Here is a 17,556-nt window from a genome sequence, read left to right on the forward strand (position 1 = left end):
AGGTTACAAAAGGTGATCCCATGATCTGGGACATTGCAACAAATTGTAAATAGGTGCCAATTGCCAATGGTCTGAATTTTGATCACGTGACCAGGGGGATGCTGCAACAGTTATGTGTTGTGTGAAAACTGGATAGAAGCCACTTTTTTCAGGGCCATTTTAACTTCAGTCATTAAATGAATGGTTTTAAATTGAGGACTACCTATAGCAGGGGTAGGCAACCTTGGCTCTTTTATGACTCGTGGACTTCAACTCCCAGAATTCCTGAGCCAGCATGGGGGAACTATGGCTCCCTCATGACTTGTGGACTTCAATTCCCAGAATTCCTAGCCAGCATGGCTCAGCTTGGAAATCTTGCCCTTTCCCCTTAGCATGGCTGGCTCAGGAATTCTGGGAGTTGAAGTCCACGAGTCATAAAAGAGCCAAAGTTGCCGACCCCTGACCTATAGGGTCCTCAGTATCTTACAAAAATACTACCCCAATGCAAGAGGAAGGAAGCATGTCTATTAAATCATCCAGATGCCACTCATCTGAATAGTAATGCTTTTGTTCTTTCAGCAGTTCCTTGCAATCACAGACACTGCCCATGTCAAACTGGTTTCTTGGGGATTAAGCTAGAACAAAATCCATTTTTCTCTGACGGAGAGAATCCTTTGTGCTTCTCTTCATATCCTGTGTTTTTCAGAGGAACAATACTACTGCTGACTACATAAAAGTAATACTATAATCCTCTTTAGAAAATTACTGTTAAGATTATACACTATGCAGCTAATGAAAGTCAAGTATGCGTTTGAGATAAAACATATAATACTTATCATACTATTATGAATATGAAACTGTGCCCTGCCAATAACTACAGAATATAAAAAAAAATGCTGCAGCATTTAAATATTTCAAAGATAAACATTCAAAGAAAAGTCACTCACAAAAATAAGTCAACCTGATATTCAACTCAGTTAAAATTGAAATTGTTTGCTAAAAGTGATTTACAAATCAGCATGTAGGACTCGTAAATTAGTCCTTTGGAGGACTCCACCCTTAAATTCTTTAGCGTGAATGGGACTGAAGTGACTTGACCTATTTTTGTTTGAAAGTTGAACATACAAAGCCAAGTTTGTAATTCTGCTTTGGCATAAGTTCCCTTCACAAAGCTATCTTTATTTCCAATGTGTTGCTCACAATCTTTGCTTGGCTAAAAACAAATTTTCAGCTTTTTGCTATATAGCCACAAAGCCTTGCTATATGAATAATGTAATCACAGTAAAAGTTGAGAATTGGAGAATAATGCAATACTATCTTTGATTTTTTCCTCCATGGGCATGTTTTAACAATAGCAGTTAACTTTCTTAACTTATACAGAAATGGATTACTTTGAGCTTCCAATAACCTTCAAATGGATTACTTTGAGCTTCCAATAACCTTCAATATTCATCTGTCAATAGTTAACATAAACAGCTAAGAATCCTTCTGAAAGCACTTCAAAATACCAGATATGAAATCAATAGAACGTTGTTAAAGTCTTAAGTGCTCTTGCTAGCTCCAAATACCTGTCAATCAATAGAGATAATAAACATTATTATCTAACAATTCTCTAACTTTATCATTTATCATACACAGGATGATACCCATATAGTTCCTAATGACTGACCTTCTATGAGAGTGAAAGATGCGTGAGCAGAGTGACTATTTGCTCCCTGTCCAGACTGATTTTTGGGGTCTTACAGCTTTGCAATGTTAGGACTGCAGATAGGCAGGGAGGAAATAAATGAAAAATCACCCTTTATCTACCGTATTTTGACAGATTCCTTCAGTGGAATAACCATAACCAGGTATCTTTGCTAGTACCAAGAAATTAAATACAGTAGCTTTCTGTAAGTTCTTCACAAGAAACAAATCTGCATTAATTATATTATACTGAAGTCTACCTACATCGGAAATGAATACAGACCTTATGAGACCTTATGGAAGATTTACATTCAATTACATGAAGGCTTCTCTTAGCCTGGTCATCTTAGCTAGGGCTGATGGGAATTGTAGTTCCCTGGGGAGTTCTGAATTGGAAGAAATCTGCTACAAGGAATTTCTTTTCTACTATAAAGGTAACCTTTCTCAGTGTTATCTTACACAAGGAAAAATATTAATGTGCCTGGCCGACCAAGCCCTATCATGGCAACTAGATCTTTTGGTTTATAGTGCAAAATATTAAGCAGATGCAGAGGGCAAACATCTGATCACTTGCTAATAATACTTTGGTGCCAATTAATTTAGGATCCTCATCACTGTGATGAGTAGTTTTCGCAGATAACACTGGGCTGTGAGAAAATGTTAAAGCTGAAACCAATGTAATTTCAACCTGTGCTTCTTCCAATAACATCCCTAACAGCATTCAGGGAGGGAGGGAGGGAGGGAGGGAGGGAGGGAAGGAAGGAAGGAAGGAAGGAAGGTAGGAAGGAAGGAAAAGACACAAAAGACAGATGTAAACAAAGCATAGTAGCCATTTTACTTCGTTAAAAACTACTCTATCAGAGCTGCACACTAGCATATGGATGAAGGTGTGCCTCTACTCTAGGGATTGGAGAGATGAGCATCAACTCCTTTGGTCTACATTAACCAGCAACAAAGGGAAAAAGACAGTAACATAATGCCCCCTTCAGTACATAGCGCCATACAAAGAGATAATGTATGTGCTTTTGTTAACTAGAAACTGCCCTGCAGCTATGCTACTGCATGCATCATACTCACTATGAAGCTCCACCCATTCATGCCTCCCCATTGACTAATTTAAGGGGGGGGGGAACTAAACATTGATGGGGGTTCTGCTTAAACTGGCAAGGAGGGCACATGTAATCTGTAAGATCAAAATTTCTAATGGAGGAAGGTTTGCAGAATTCCCAAAATATCTCACGTGTTTACAGAAAAGCTTCCACACTTAAAGGAAATGGTACCACGGTGGGTGAGCTGCAGGATTAAGAAAGAAGAGAAGGTGAACTACAGGTTCTCTTCAAACCATAGGCTCAAGATTAACTGAAATCCAATGAGCACAATTAAATGCATAGCATTTTACCATAGTCAATGCTTCCACAGACTCTGTGGACTCTTCTGTTAATCCGTATTTGTAAAAGCTTTCTATAAAGGAAAAAAGTGTATAGAAACACAATGTAAAACTATAATCAAGGTTATATATTCAAAAGAAGCTTAAATCTTGTAATTGCCTTTTTTGGAATAAGCATCACCCATAACATATTACATACACTTCTTAGAGCTTCCCACTGACTCTACCTCACTCAGGTTTTGACTAAATCATTTTAAACCAACCCAGCGTATGCTTCCTGAACAGCTGGAAAGTTTGGAAGTTCATATTAAAAATGTTCCTCCAACAGTTTTTAATGTGGAAAAAAATGCTTAGCAAAGCAAAGCAAAGCAGAGCAGTAATAGTTGCATCAAACACTGAGATGTTGGCTTATTACTTTACAAGTCAATTTAAAACTGTGGTTTAAGCCTTGGTTTTCCACTACAATTCCTTCAGAGAGTTGATCCGTGCACAGATTTTTAGTGCAGGTCCTAGCTTAATATTCATTGCACTCATGAGATGATCCTCTTTTAATAAGAGAAGAGCCTGCCCATCAATCTCTTGGGCTCGAAATTCATCAGCAATATCTTGACAACCTGCAACAAATAACAAACATTACCAAGAAAGGAAGTCATGGCTGCCTTGAAATTAGGGATTTTCCAGCTTGGTTCAGTAACTTTTCGGTACTTAAAAGGATCATTTTTATCCGAATCTAATCTGAATTTAGTAATTGTGCTGAACTTAGTCTGAGTTTATGTTTGAATTTTATAGAACACATTACATTTAATTCTTAGGGCTTTCCATCCTATATAAGAACTGTGGTGGTGCACTGATTAGAATGCGGTATTGCAGGCTAATTCTGCTGATGGCAGACTGCAAGCAGTTTGGTAGTTCGAGTCTCACCGGCTCAGGGTTGACTCAGCCTTCCATCCTTCTGAGATCGGTAAAATGAGGACCCAGGCTGTTGGGGGCAACATGCTGACTTTGTAAATTGCTTAGACAGGGCTGTAAAGCACTGTGAAGTGGTATATAAGTCTAAAGGCTATTCCTATTGCTCTACTTCTATTTCTATCAGTGTACAACTAGCTTCTATTCTGATGCCCTCCAGGTTTATTAGGACTGCAATTCCTAGAGTGTCCAGTGAATTGCAATGCCAATACATCCGTGACAGGCCAGAGCTGGGGAAAGCTAATCTTAGAATCATCCAAGTGTGCCTTTAGATATACTGATGATGTATACAATATTATTAAATATATAATTCAAAGAAAGGCTGAAATAGGCAACTACTGTAGGTGCAACAATGTACTGTTCATCACATATTTCCTGCTGATTATCAAACTTTGCAGATCTACCTAGTATTCACTTAAAAAAAAAAAGACCAGAACCTTGTGTGCTGCAAGGAAAAGCACTAACCTCAAGAACATTTATTTATATATATATATTTTCGCTATACTTTTTCTTTTCCTTCTTATATTCTTCTTAGCTTGCATTAGTTTTTCACCTTTGTGTTTGTAAGCTTTAATAAAAAGTTTGTTATTATAAATTATTATATAAAAACAAACAACCTACAATAATGTGCAACCCCATGGGGCTTCACACGGACCACGGACTCGTTCTTTTAAAATAAAATGGCGTGGGAATACATTCCAGTGTTTTTGATAGCCTTACTGTATGGCAGATGAGTTATGACAGAATGCAGAAGGTACACACAGTCTGCCATCCTGTTATGTCACCTGTCACACATGCAAATTATTCTTGTTGAATCTGAGAAAAGAACCAGAAAAAGAGTTTTCATACATAAGCGAGTCTTGTCAAAATATTCTGAAAATAAATTTAAGATCTATCACATGCAATACGCCGTACATCTGACATTCCCCAATCTTTTCACAACAAAGTACGGACCTCATATACAGGTAGTCCTCAACTTACAACAGTTCATTTAGTGACCGTTCAAAGTTACAACGGCACTGAAAAAAGTAACTGTTTTTCACGCTTATGACCCTTGAAGCATCCCCTTGGTCATGTGATCAAAATTCAGATGCTTGGCAACTGGCTCATATTTACGACGGTCGCAGTGTCCCGGAGCCATGTGATCACCTGTTGTGACCTTCTGACAAGCAAAGTCAATGGGGAAGCCGGATTCATTTAATGACCGTGTTACTAACTTAACAACTGCAGTGATTCACTTAACAACTGTGGCATGAAAAGTCACAAAGTCATAAAATGGGACGTTTCACCTAGCCACACAAGTTTTGGGCTCAACTGCAACCGTAAGTCGAGGACTACCTGTATTCCCCTCCCAGCAAGCCTGCCCTCTATCATTCTTAGCAAGTTGACACAGATTTCAGCTGCGTACCGGGTAAAGAATGAATGAACGCCCAGACATCTTCAACAGTCCACCCTGATGGGACCGACTGCATGGCTGGCAACAAATCCATGTTGTCGGCTGTTTTCCGAATTCTCAGTTCCCTAAGCTCACGCTCCCTTTCTCTCTCACTTTGCCTCCGCAGGCGAGTGGTCATGGCAACCGGCACGTTGTCTTCCTGAGAGGCCACGTCTTCTTCTGCAGATGGATAAGTAATTGGTAGCTGGAAAATGTAGTACAGACAAACCACAGTATAACCATTTTCCTTTGTGACTCTTGTAAAAGGACACCGTGGAGTTCAATTAGCATTCTACAGACCTGTCTAAGGAAGTGTTCCCTTGGAGCTCCATCAGAGCCACTTGGCCGCCTCCCTCGCTGCCCAAGACCTGGGTTATCTGGACTACGGCTGCTCCAACGGTTGCTCTTGTCTGATGTGTATAATCGAAATTTCTTACCGCAACTTACATTATACCTAGATGCAAATGGTGAAAGGTATGCAAACATTATTATATACGCTCACGCTTCTACAATGGACACTATCAAAATGGGTTTAGAAGTGATGGCCTAGTGCAGTGGTTCTCAACCTTTTTATACGGCGACCCCAGTCATAAGGACGCGCCGCGCATGCGCATGGGGGTGCCGCCCCGCATACGTGACGCGTGTGCGCGGCACCCCCATGCATGGCGCGTGTGCGCGGCGCCCATGCGCGGCGTGTGTGCGTGGTGGCACCCCCCATGCACGGCGCGCATACGTGGCGCCGCCCCGAGGGAAAAAATGGCGGATCGCATTGTTTGGCAACCCCCGCAAAATGGTCGTTCGACCCCAAATGGGGTCGCGACCCAAGGTTGAGAACCGCTGGCCTAGTGCTTTAGTGTCATCACAGAAAGATGTTAAGATTCAGAGTCAACTTGTAGTTCAGATAAATAAATAATGTTTGTTTCAATACTTTGGATGAAATACATGCCAACCATTCATAAGCTGGAAGAAATTGACTCATTAACTGTTATGGCTTTAACTGATATAGTCACTTCATTACAAACTATATTCTCAATTTTTTTAAAAAAGTAAAGATTTGATCTGAAACGTTTATATTAAGTGCTGTGTGCATGCGTGTGTGTGTGCATTTCTTTTATAGCTTGCCCAAAGAGTCACTGTGGCTAATACAGTGATTTTTTTATTTTATTCCTGCAATGTGCACCCATGAGATAGATTGGGATGAGAGAGAGCGACTGATTCAAAAACGTAGCTGAGGACAGTTTCTGCACACTACTACAATACTACTACAGTTTAAAATGAGCTTTGTTTTTTTCCCTTTAATATTGCTGAGGTTGAACAACTGCCTCTTTTTTTGTTCTAATTGCTTTTGACTTACAAAGAATCATTTTTCCAATGTATTGAACTTGAGCTCTATTTTCAAAATATTATTTTTCTGTAATGTTGTTTATTGTGTTATAAGTTTCTGATTAAATACAATTGACTAAGCAGCTTAAAAATCTGAAGGCACAGAAGAAATCTGAAAAAAAAAATCCAATGTCTGCTAATTCACCTTAGTAAAACATTGAAGGCAGAAACGAGAGAGAGAGAGAGAGAGAGAGAGAGAGAGAGAGGGGGGGGGGGGAGAGAGAGAGAGGGATGGAGGGAGGGAGGGAGAGAGAGAGAGAGGGGGGGAACTATTTTATATAATGTACAACTTTTTCCTTGAGCTTATACTCTTTTGTTACAAGCACAGGTATTAATCTGTTCCAGGGTATAAATAATATTTCTGACTTCCAAGCTTATCTTAAAATATATATACCCAATCATTTAATACCATATCCTTATGGATGGAACCAGCAGATCCTTTACTCAGGATCATCACAGTAAGCACCTATGTTTGGGACTCATCTGACTTAGCACATAAGAATTTGATTCTAAATTCTGTGCTCTACTCATGGTTTTTACAATATCTAGAATGATAACTAATGAAGAATACCTCTTAGCACAGGACATGGTGCAGAACCGTTTTGACCTCAGGAATTTGTTCGCATACCCCATTTTCCCACAAAATTCACACTTGAGGAGATCTGTTTCCATCTCATCTAGTCCCTCTAAAGGAAATAGCAGAATAAATGCAGTTAGTTTGAACCATCCCATTGCAACAAATGTGTTTAAAACTCTCATGTCGTGGGGAATTGTATGCCAAAATGATCTGGTATCTGGCAGCTGTTGTCATGAAGAAGGCCTTTCCTCATGATTGTACTTTCAGTGATTTAAAAACAAGTTTTTTATTAAACAAAGAAAAAATGAAGTAAATCAAGAATATAGCATCAGTTCTGTCAGATTAAGATCAAATAAAAAGCTACCCATTGTGGACTGCCTCACCCTAGGAACCTCAGCACAATTGTGTAATATAGTCACAAATAAAAAAAAATAAAAATTTGATTGAAAATATTTTTGTGCAATCGAAGTAAATAACCAGCCCTCCTAGTTCCATCTTCTTACAATGTCAGTGGCTCAACATCAGAAATACAGATGTTACTAAGTACTTAATGCTTAGTTAATGACAGATATTACTTAATGACACTCTAACAACTGTTGGAACTTGCAATAAAACTGAACAAGTAGTACTGAGTCTGACAACTGCTTCTCTAAATTCCAGCCGTTGCAGCAATCTTATGATCATATGATCATGATTTGTGACCTTCCCTTCCAGCTTCCCACAAGTAAAATCAATGAAGAGTCAGAAATTATGATCATATAACATCCTCAATTCAACATCCTGTGCAGTCCTCATTTATTGATGGCAACCAACGACAACTGACATCATTCAGCAAGGACTACCTGTAATTTCCTATTCGGTAACCAAATTCTTTTAATCTGAAGTTCAGAGTTTTTAATGCCAAGACCATCCATGTATACGTTATTCAATTTTACTCTCTAGTGTCTAGTGTACAAAAACAGGCACTTTGTGTTGTTTCATGCATTTCAGTTTGAAATTGTATGTCTTTTGATCCTGTAAAAACATATATAATTTAGCAAATAAAAGAGTTCCTACATACCCATGTTTACAAATTTCAGCATTCAGAACTACACTTCTGTATACAAGGCTCATTAAAATTAAAAATAAGATTGACAACATGGCTTGTCCTCCAAATTAATAAATTTAGGACTAACGAGACATGATATTTTCCAAGTAAATGCTTATTTTTAAAAAAAACTCACAAGAAGTACTCTAATATCAATTTCTATCACTTAAACTACTCAGTCATATGTCAAACCTCTGACTTTTATAGAGTGAGGGAAAAAAACCCCTCCAATATGTAGTAATAACATGGTGGTGCCAAATTTAACTATATTACATCCCACAAGCAACTTTAAAATTGAAAATATTCGAAACCTTTAACTCACAGAATTACAGGTAGTCCTCAACTTACAACAGTTCATTTAGTGACCGTTCGAAATTACAACAGCACTGAAAAAAGTGACATGACCATTTTTCATACACACGACCATTACAGCATCCCATTGGTTACATGATCAAAATTTAGATGCTTGGCAACTGACTCATATTTATGACGGTTGCACTGTCCTGGGTTCATGTGATCCCCTTTTGCGACCTGACAAGCAAAGTCAATGGGGAAACCGTATTGTTAACTAAACAACAGTAGTGATTCACTTAATAATTATGGCAAGAAAGGTCATAAATAAGACAAAACCCCCTTAACAAATGTCTCACTTAACAACAGAAATTAGGGGCTTAATTGTGGTTCTTAAGTTGATGACTATCTATATGCCCTGATAGAATGAATATTGCTTGTCCATGGTGGTAATAATAATAATATACATTTTAACCTATAAACGTTTGGGTTTTCCACCTTATTCTGTTCAATGCAAGTTGCCAACCACTGTATTTGAATAGATTCTGTTAATATTCAGTAAACTCTGGATGAGCTGAAGCATTCACCAGATTACCACCAGCAGGAATTTAACGATGGATTCAAGACACCCATTCATGCAGCCAATGCAACTTTTATTCCCATTTAGTTACAACAGCGCTTCTGATGAAGATGGGGATATATATCTTCTTCCAGAGCCCTTAAGTTCATCTAACATGAAAACCTAAAGGCAGGTATAGAATGTCCCCTTGCAATTTCAGCATTGACACCTTAAAGATAGTTTTGATATGTAATTTCCTTGCATCAAACTCTCTTAAAAATCTGGTATCTCAAAAGTGGGAAGGCAACTCAGGATGATATTTAAAGTTCCTGAGAAAATAGAGGAATAAATATTCATACAGATTAAATGAAATACATAAACCTTCAGTAATTATGTCCTCCAGCTCAGTGTCCGAGGAATTCTCTGCAAGTTTTGCATTGTTCTGAAGCTCTGGTTCGACACACATAATATTCACAACTTGCTCCTCCAACAAGAGTCTCTTTTTTGCAGGCTCGTCAGTCAGAAGAGATGAGCAACTTACCTGTTAAGAGAGAAAGATAGAATCATTAATCAAAAAAAAAGTATGGTTTCTCATATCAAGTGTTTGAAGATTTCAGGGATTTGCTAATCTTAAAGTCTAGATACTGCTACAAGGACATACAGAGCCATAGATTAGATGCTTCCATCAATTTCAAAGACAGGCACTAATGTAGCCATTTGGGGTCCAGAGGCTATGGGTGAACCAACATATGGAAGAAAATGTGAAATAAAATATGGCGATATGAAGAGGAAAAATAAAATTTCCACGTGGCTTTGTAATGAGATACCACAGAAAAAAATTAAAATGTTATTCTGAGCTACTGTTCTATTCCTTTCATAGGAAATGGATTATATTCTGCCATCCCTTTCCATCCCTGACATAAACAGGAAAAACAGACTGAGAAATACCACTTTTTTTGTTATGAAAGAGAGTAACAAAGGATGAAAGGCCGTAAGTTGAAAACATACATATTTATATTTACAGTGTGTGTGTGTGTGTGTGTATTTCATATTTTCTATTTGCCTTTGGATGAGCAGCTCTTATGTGCAATTTTGTAAGCTGCGCTGAATGCTTACAGAACATTTACATTTAATAATACATTTAATAATAAAGGAGTACAAATAATTGCATTTATGAAACAGAATAGTACTGAGCCTTAGTTATACCCTGTCTTCAACAAAAAGGCAGAAGAGTCCATGCTTCCTGCCCAATGGAAAATGTCACCCTATTTCTACCCTGGTGGCTTATCTTCTTTGAGAAGCAACCTACCCCTGGGAAAGAACTGGCTTTCACTCAAAGGCAGTGGAAAAGACAAACAAAAATCAACATGAGGAACAACACTTCTCAAACACGTGCTGAATATTCCTCAGCTATGGATCTTGTCTCTCTTGAACCCCTGCCCTCAGCCTAAGTATTAAAAAAAAATATCTCAAAACAAAAATAACTAAAAACAAATCAGTTTTAAATATATTTTAAATGTAACTTAAAAACAGTAAGAAACACTGTTTTGTTTTTTAAAAATCTCCAATCCAAAATTATTGATGGACCAACCCGACATTTATGTTGAAGTTATGCATTTTTCTTCCCAGCATCGACATGGTTTAGAGATTGACAAGGAGTAAATACAGTCATTACTAAGAATTATGGGTCCATCAGAATTTTATTTATCAAATATATTTAGCTATGCAGTTCATCAGAAGTGACTTTGATGAGAATGCTGTTGATGTTCAGGAAAGGAGATTCGGTCTTATGGTTACTCTTATTAGACTCAACATGAGCCAAAAGGATGAGGAGTCTTCTCTAAAAAGTTGCATTTTATGATCTCACATATTTTCTTTATTTATGGGCACCCAACCATCCATGTGATTAATTTAACTCATGGATGGTGGGTGCTCCGTAAATGAAGAACATTAAGTTCTTATTAATTATTCTATTATCCAATTTGGTAGGTGGGAACATTAACTTTTCAGGCAGAGATTATAGGAAGAGTCTATGGTGGCAAATATTCTCAAAGAATCTGGTAGCACCTTTTCCAATCAACAAATTGTATTAAAAGGCATACGTTTTTGTGAGTTGTCTGTTGTTGTTTTTTTTTTTTGCTGTCAGAGCTCAGTCTGATTGTAGCCACTAAAGTTCAGAACACTGTTGGGCAGCAAACATAAACTCCACTCACTTCATGAAAACCAGACAATAATTACTAAGAAGACAATTAATCTAAATTATTCAGAATAACAAGGAATAAAGAAACAGAAGCCCCAAATAACCACAGCACATTGCCTTTTAAAAGGAAAATATCACACGTACAAGGTGCAATGATGTATTTTTACACTTACAGGAAATGGTTCTAAACCCTCTTGGATCACAAAGCCCTCAATAACATGAGTCAGGATTTGTGGTTTAACGATAGCCTGTGGAAGTTTGTTTTCTATACTAGGGTTTCTATTGGACACTGATGCGCTGTTAGTCCTTGTTGCAATTGCTGGGAGCAAAAGAGGTGGCTGTGGAATAGAGGCATGTGAAGGGTCTGATGGTGATTTAATTACAGATGCGCTGACTGATGAAGCCATTGAAGAATGTCCCTCTTGTTCTGGAAAAAAAGTAATGTATGTTTTTTTTAAATAACTCACATATCTTCATAGTTATAGAAAGCATCATTTTTATTCATAACTTGGCTACTACAAAAGTCTCTTCCAATACTTATTGCATGAACTGACATGTAACTTTGGAAAATGAAGTAGATCCGGGGACCATATGAATGCTTCAGAGGACATATAGTTTCCGCACATTAATTTATCCTGGAGCAGGCAGCCTGTGGTTCTATTGGGGCTTTGCTGCCCTCGTGAGGCTGATCATATCTCCTGATTCCTCTTAACTTACCTGCTCCAGCAAATTTATTTACCCATTTGCAGCCACCCTAGATTTCCGGAAGGCTCTACACTTCTGCAAGACCCAACAACTAAATTAGACTTCTTTGACTTGCGAGTCCTGATGAATACAAAGCATTCTGTTACAGATTCTAGAGTATCCAAGGCTCTGGTTTTGGGCTAAAAGAACTCTTATGGTTGTTGGGCTTTGCAAAAGAGGTCTTCAACAAATCAGAAAATCATCAGTGGCTTCAAGATTGACAAGCTAGTAAGGGAGATCCCAATGTATAAAGAGCGGGATGGCTTTATCCCCTTCCTTCTAGTAATCTCAGCTGCATCAAGGCTTCCATTATGAATGTATTCTTGACAATGTCCAGCCTACCACCAAAGTCTTATATACAAGCCATGTGGACAATAAAGTTTCCCACTACCACTGAGCTACCCTAATGTTTTATCTCTGAAAGCATTCATCCCTGCTTGCTTTTAAGAAAACACACAAGGAATAACTCAAGTAGTAATTCCCAGCTGAACACTCTTATCTACTGCTCTTCTGAGGTTTTCAGAGAACTTAAGTGAAACAGTTTTGGGACTCAAGTATGCTCTATTAACCTGCACTGCTGTTAGCTTTTCTCCCCCTATAACTTAATTCTTCCTTGTGTTGAATTCTAAAATAACAGTTCTTGACCTTCTTTCCTCTGACATCTCTCTCAATAAAGGAGAATATTTGTAGCTCAGGATTGAAATGAGTAGTCCTTGGTGCTTTCTGAGATTGGTTGTTTTCTTGCAGACATTTCAATACCCAAACTAGGTAACATCATCAGTGCTTTTGTCTGAATGTTACTTAGTTTGGGTAATGAAATGTCTGCAAGAAAACAACCAAGCTTGGCACCAAGAACCATTCTGACTTCTCTTCAGGTGTATGAAGAGATCCACTGTATCCCCTTTTAGTCTTCTCTTCTCAAAAGTTGACCGTTTCCAGTCCCTTCTCTCTTCCTCTCTTCATAGGACTTCATTTCTAGTCTTCTGGTTAGCCTGCCTTTCTCTGAAGCTGTTCTAATTTGTCTGAATCCGGCTTCAATTTTAATGTGATGTAACTGCCCTGTGCAAACAAATGCAATAATGGAAGATTACTTAGCTAACCAAATGAATCAGTGGGCTAAAATGGAGGTTGAAATGCAATGTTTGGCGTGGGAACTTAGCACGCAATGAGAAACAATTATAGATACAATATATTTTATATCAATTACCAACACCTAGCTTGCAGATGATCAGAGTTTTGTAGCTCTAGAAAGTTTTGAAGTTTCAGTTTCTTAATGGTTCCCTTTCATCAGGTAGGGAAAAACTCACCTCAGGCAATATATATAAAATCTCATTATTTTCTCTAATTCCTGCAACTCAGCAAGACTCAGTCATCCTACTATCAATTACTGAGGGCTTTATGTTGTCTTTTCTGTCGGGTTTGCCTCTTACTATTTTCTTCACCTGATAATATGGAGGTTGGGATTTCTTTCCAACTCTATAGCCCCCATATACTGCTGTACATAATACAACCAGCCCTCTCCTTTGCCTCCAGTATTTTTCAGCTGCAAAAATACAAGTGCCCTATGCCTAGGGCAGTGATGGCGAACCTTTTAGAGACCGAGTGCCCAAACTGCAACCCAAAACCCACTTATTTATTGCAAAGTGCCAGGGCTGCATCAGCATTGTGGTTCCCTCAGGGAGGGCGGGGTGTGTAGCCCACTGGGTGGGCTGGCCAGGGTGGTCACAGCAGACTGGATGGGTGTGGCAGGTAGGCGTGGCTACCTCGATACTCTTAACATCTCTACTTGAACTTGCTAGCCAGCCATTTTGCCTGCTTTGTGCTGGGTGGGGCTGCTGCTTTGGGCGGTGGCAGCCTAATGGACCTGCGTGAGCTGCTAGTGGCTGCAGTATGCGTGCCCACAGAGAGGGCTCTGAGTGCCACCCCTGGCACGCATGCCATAGGTTCGCCACCACTGGCCTAGGGTGTCAAGATCAAGACAGATCAGTTGATGACATTCCCCCTCTTCTTTCTGCCTTGCATCAGGGTGACTTTATGTTCTTAAGACAAGGCAATCTAATCTATGAGGCTCCACATTCTTGCTTTCAATTTACCACAACAAAGCAACAAGCCTGACTTTCAAAATGCCTTCAGCAATTTGCTAAAGCCAAGAAAGAGTTCAGTTATTCAGGACAATGTGTCAGAGTTGTTCCCTTGATCTTACTGCACAGCCCCTTAGCCTTAAAGGTGATACGATGAAACAAGAAATCAGAACCAGAAGCTAGGCTTAGTAACAATACCACAAGGTGTCCTTTTTTCACCTGGAAAAGAGTCTTCATAAGTAAGCTCTTCTCTGCTTCTTAAAGTTATAGCTGGTGGTGACAGCGTTGGTGGGGTGGGAGTCCTAACCATACGGGTACCATCTGAGTCCTCAGGCATCTCATCTTCACATATATCTTGCTCCTGATAAAGCTGCATTGAACAAATCAACCTTCTTTAGAGTCAAGCTTTCTGGGGTATTTTATTAGCTTTCTAGGAAACTATATGAAAAATTATTAAAATGTAACTGCAACTACTGTCAATTTACTATTAAAAACAATTCTCAAGAAATGTATTTAATTTTTAAAGGCAAAACCTTAAAAACAGATTAGATTTGGCAGGCTGAATCAATATATTCAATAATCAAATTATTATTTACTAAAGAACAATATATATATATATATATATATATATATATATATATATAGTGACATATAGAAGAAATTAATTTAGAAGATGTTATTGTTGTAAGCCTGTATTGTCTAAACATGTTTCTTGGAATAAACAAATTAATCAGAAATCTGACACTGCTTTTTAAAATTGGCCACTTTATATGGAATTATTCTGAGAAGTTGGTTTAGAAGATGAAGAAGCATACATTGCAAATCTTTTACAACTGTAATTGTAGTTTTGAGATATTTGTGTTATTGTTGACTTCTGATCTTACATTCTGAACATTTAAGAAGCACTGAATTAAGCTTGATTTCTGGTGATTGCATAGATAAATGTCCACCATCTTGACCTTTCTGTAGAAATAATTTTAGCTAAGGATAAATCTGCAATTTCTTTGATCCTTTCCATCCACCTTGAACATTATTTTACCCTCATGCTTGCCAAATACTGTTGCTCATGAATTACTGTTTTATTTTGTGGGTTTTAAAAATTTAACTCAAGGTTGTTGTGTTTTTATTATTCCTGCGTTTTTTATGTGTGAACCATCCACAGAATCCTGGCAACTCGGTGGATAGAAATATAACAGTAAACAAAAACTATGAATACTGATTATAAACTCCTATTTCTATAAAAAGAAAATACCTAAAACTTATAAAACTACAGTATATTAAATTTAAAATTGGGATTCATCCCTGATAAAGTCCCTTGACATTTTAGAAAGGAAACAGTAAACAGACAAAATAAATCATTATATCATCAATTACCTCGCAAATAAATAAGTGCTTACTAAAAGTTTTACTAGAGTTTTGCAAAGCATTAGTAAGGGGGCAATGCCTGCACACAGGGGCAGGCAAAGCCCCTCTCCTTTAAGCATTAAAATAGCTACTCTCTTCAGAAGGCTCAGCATAGCTAAGACAATTACGATGAGCTTTCTGAAGGATACAGTTGTTTTAACGTTTTGAAGGATGGATTTGCTTCTCCTATACAAAATGTGCCACCTAGGTCTGCCTTCTACAGCTTTGCACAATCCCTATTGTAATAGTGCTTACATTGCTTCAAAGTTCTGGTTCCTCAGCAGGAACCTAATGCCAACAAATATTTCAGATAGCTTTCACTTGTCCATCTTACACATATGGTAGTTTTAAAGCTAGATAAGAAGTCATTCACCAGAGGCTTACCACTGGGGTCTCAATAGGTGCTGCTTGTTGCACTTGGAGGTTTACTGCAACTGTTTGGGGAGGCGGAAGAGTCTGAAGCGGCAGCGGGACCAAAGCTTCAGCAGCAGGAAGCTCCTCTTCAGAAACTAAGGTATTTTGTACCAAAACCTGATCTTGGGACAAAAGTTCAGGCTGGACTGGCAAAGACGGAACAGGAGGAAGGGGCATCTGCTGAGGGTGGGCTAGAGTTGAGGGCAACTGTGAAGTTGAAAGTGGAACTGGCGCTGGCTGCAAAGTTGGGTACTGTTGGTGAGATGATGGCAATGATATCTGCTGGCTGGGAGACAGCACGGAAGGGTGATCTGCTGGTCCCACATGGACTACTGGGGACGGGGACAGCTGGGGAGGAAGAGCGGTGGACTGTGATGCTGATTCTGTTGAACTGTGGTCAGCTTGCATGGGGTTATGTTCGGACTGGAGTGTGGACGATGTTAGTGGATGGGACTGAATAAGAGTTTGGGGGTGGATAATTATACTTGGGGACTGGCTGGGCGAAGTAGGCGGTAGTGGGGATACCACAACGGATTGTTGTGGGGATGGGGTTGGGGTTGGAGACAGTGGAGGAGGGTGGGCATGGACAGGAGTACAATGTTGGGATGGGGCAATGGCAGGTTCTGGAGTCAGAGGATGGCTCTGAAGGGGGGTACAGTGCTGGAACGGAGTGGCTTCGTGGCTGGGAGGCTGCTGGAGTGTGATTGGTTGGACTTGCTGCTGCTGAAAGATGAGCTGATGGTGAGAGAGCTTGGAAGGTGGTGAGTGAAGAGGGGGCTGCTGATGTTTTAACAGGGAATGAGCGTGCATCGGAGAATATGAGGCTACACAATAAAAATGGGAAAATTTACAGTTAATATCTCCTTAAGAGCACAGAAAGCCATTAAAATATGCTTATTTTCAGATAAATACCAATATTTAAGTAGGTAGGTCTACCCATTATATCTCATATGATACCTGAATTTGATAAAGCCTTAAGAGAAAGGCATTTGTGATCGTGTACAACAAAACTTAAAAGTTTGCATAAAGTAATCTCTAAGATGTTTTGATTTGACTGTTTTTTAAAAATAATTTTAGAAACCTTTAACCTAAGCAGCTTTATCAAAGGATTTATACAACTGAATTTCTAGGAAAAACAACACATTCAAAGCAAGAAAAAAAATCTTGTACCTTAAGTGATATATAATAGATGTCTGGCTTTGAACTTTAACAGCAAGAACTAAATAAATCCCACTTTATCTTTATTTTATTAAGCAATGAAATAAAGCAATGACTATCACTTTCTAGATCCAATGCAGGGCAAAGAAAATATATGTACTGGGTTATTAATGCTGCTTACTTTCTACATGTAATTCAAAGGTAG

The 17,556-nt window shown here is 38.7% G+C and overlaps 1 protein-coding gene across 14 annotated transcripts in view; it reads right to left on the reverse strand.

Annotated features, from left to right (window-relative positions):
• Positions 1–314: 314 nt before the first annotated feature.
• The window catches only part of PHC3 (polyhomeotic homolog 3), a 47,245-nt gene continuing 30,003 nt past the window's right edge, over positions 315–17,556 (reverse strand). For 12 of the 14 annotated variants that reach the window (XM_039337822.1, XM_039337831.1, XM_039337757.1 and 9 more), the window contains 8 exons: positions 16,164–17,017; positions 14,595–14,745; positions 11,724–11,977; positions 9,732–9,891; positions 7,408–7,522; positions 5,754–5,907; positions 5,427–5,658; positions 315–3,666 (listed from right to left, as the gene is read on the reverse strand). In XM_039337822.1, the coding sequence (XP_039193756.1) occupies positions 3,512–3,666; positions 5,427–5,658; positions 5,754–5,907; positions 7,408–7,522; positions 9,732–9,891; positions 11,724–11,977; positions 14,595–14,745; positions 16,164–17,017 (2,075 nt within the window). In that variant the 3' untranslated portion in view covers positions 315–3,511. Of the gene's footprint in view, positions 3,667–4,639; positions 4,835–5,426; positions 5,659–5,753; positions 5,908–7,407; positions 7,523–9,731; positions 9,892–11,723; positions 11,978–14,594; positions 14,746–16,163; positions 17,018–17,556 lie in introns of those variants that run through there. The other 2 variants (XR_005556078.1, XM_039337840.1) reach the window with 2 other exon arrangements.

Source organism: Crotalus tigris, unplaced genomic scaffold (assembly GCF_016545835.1).
Source record: "Crotalus tigris isolate CLP2741 ecotype Arizona unplaced genomic scaffold, ASM1654583v1 scf7180000017549.6302385, whole genome shotgun sequence".
Lineage (NCBI taxonomy): Eukaryota > Metazoa > Chordata > Lepidosauria > Squamata > Viperidae > Crotalus > Crotalus tigris.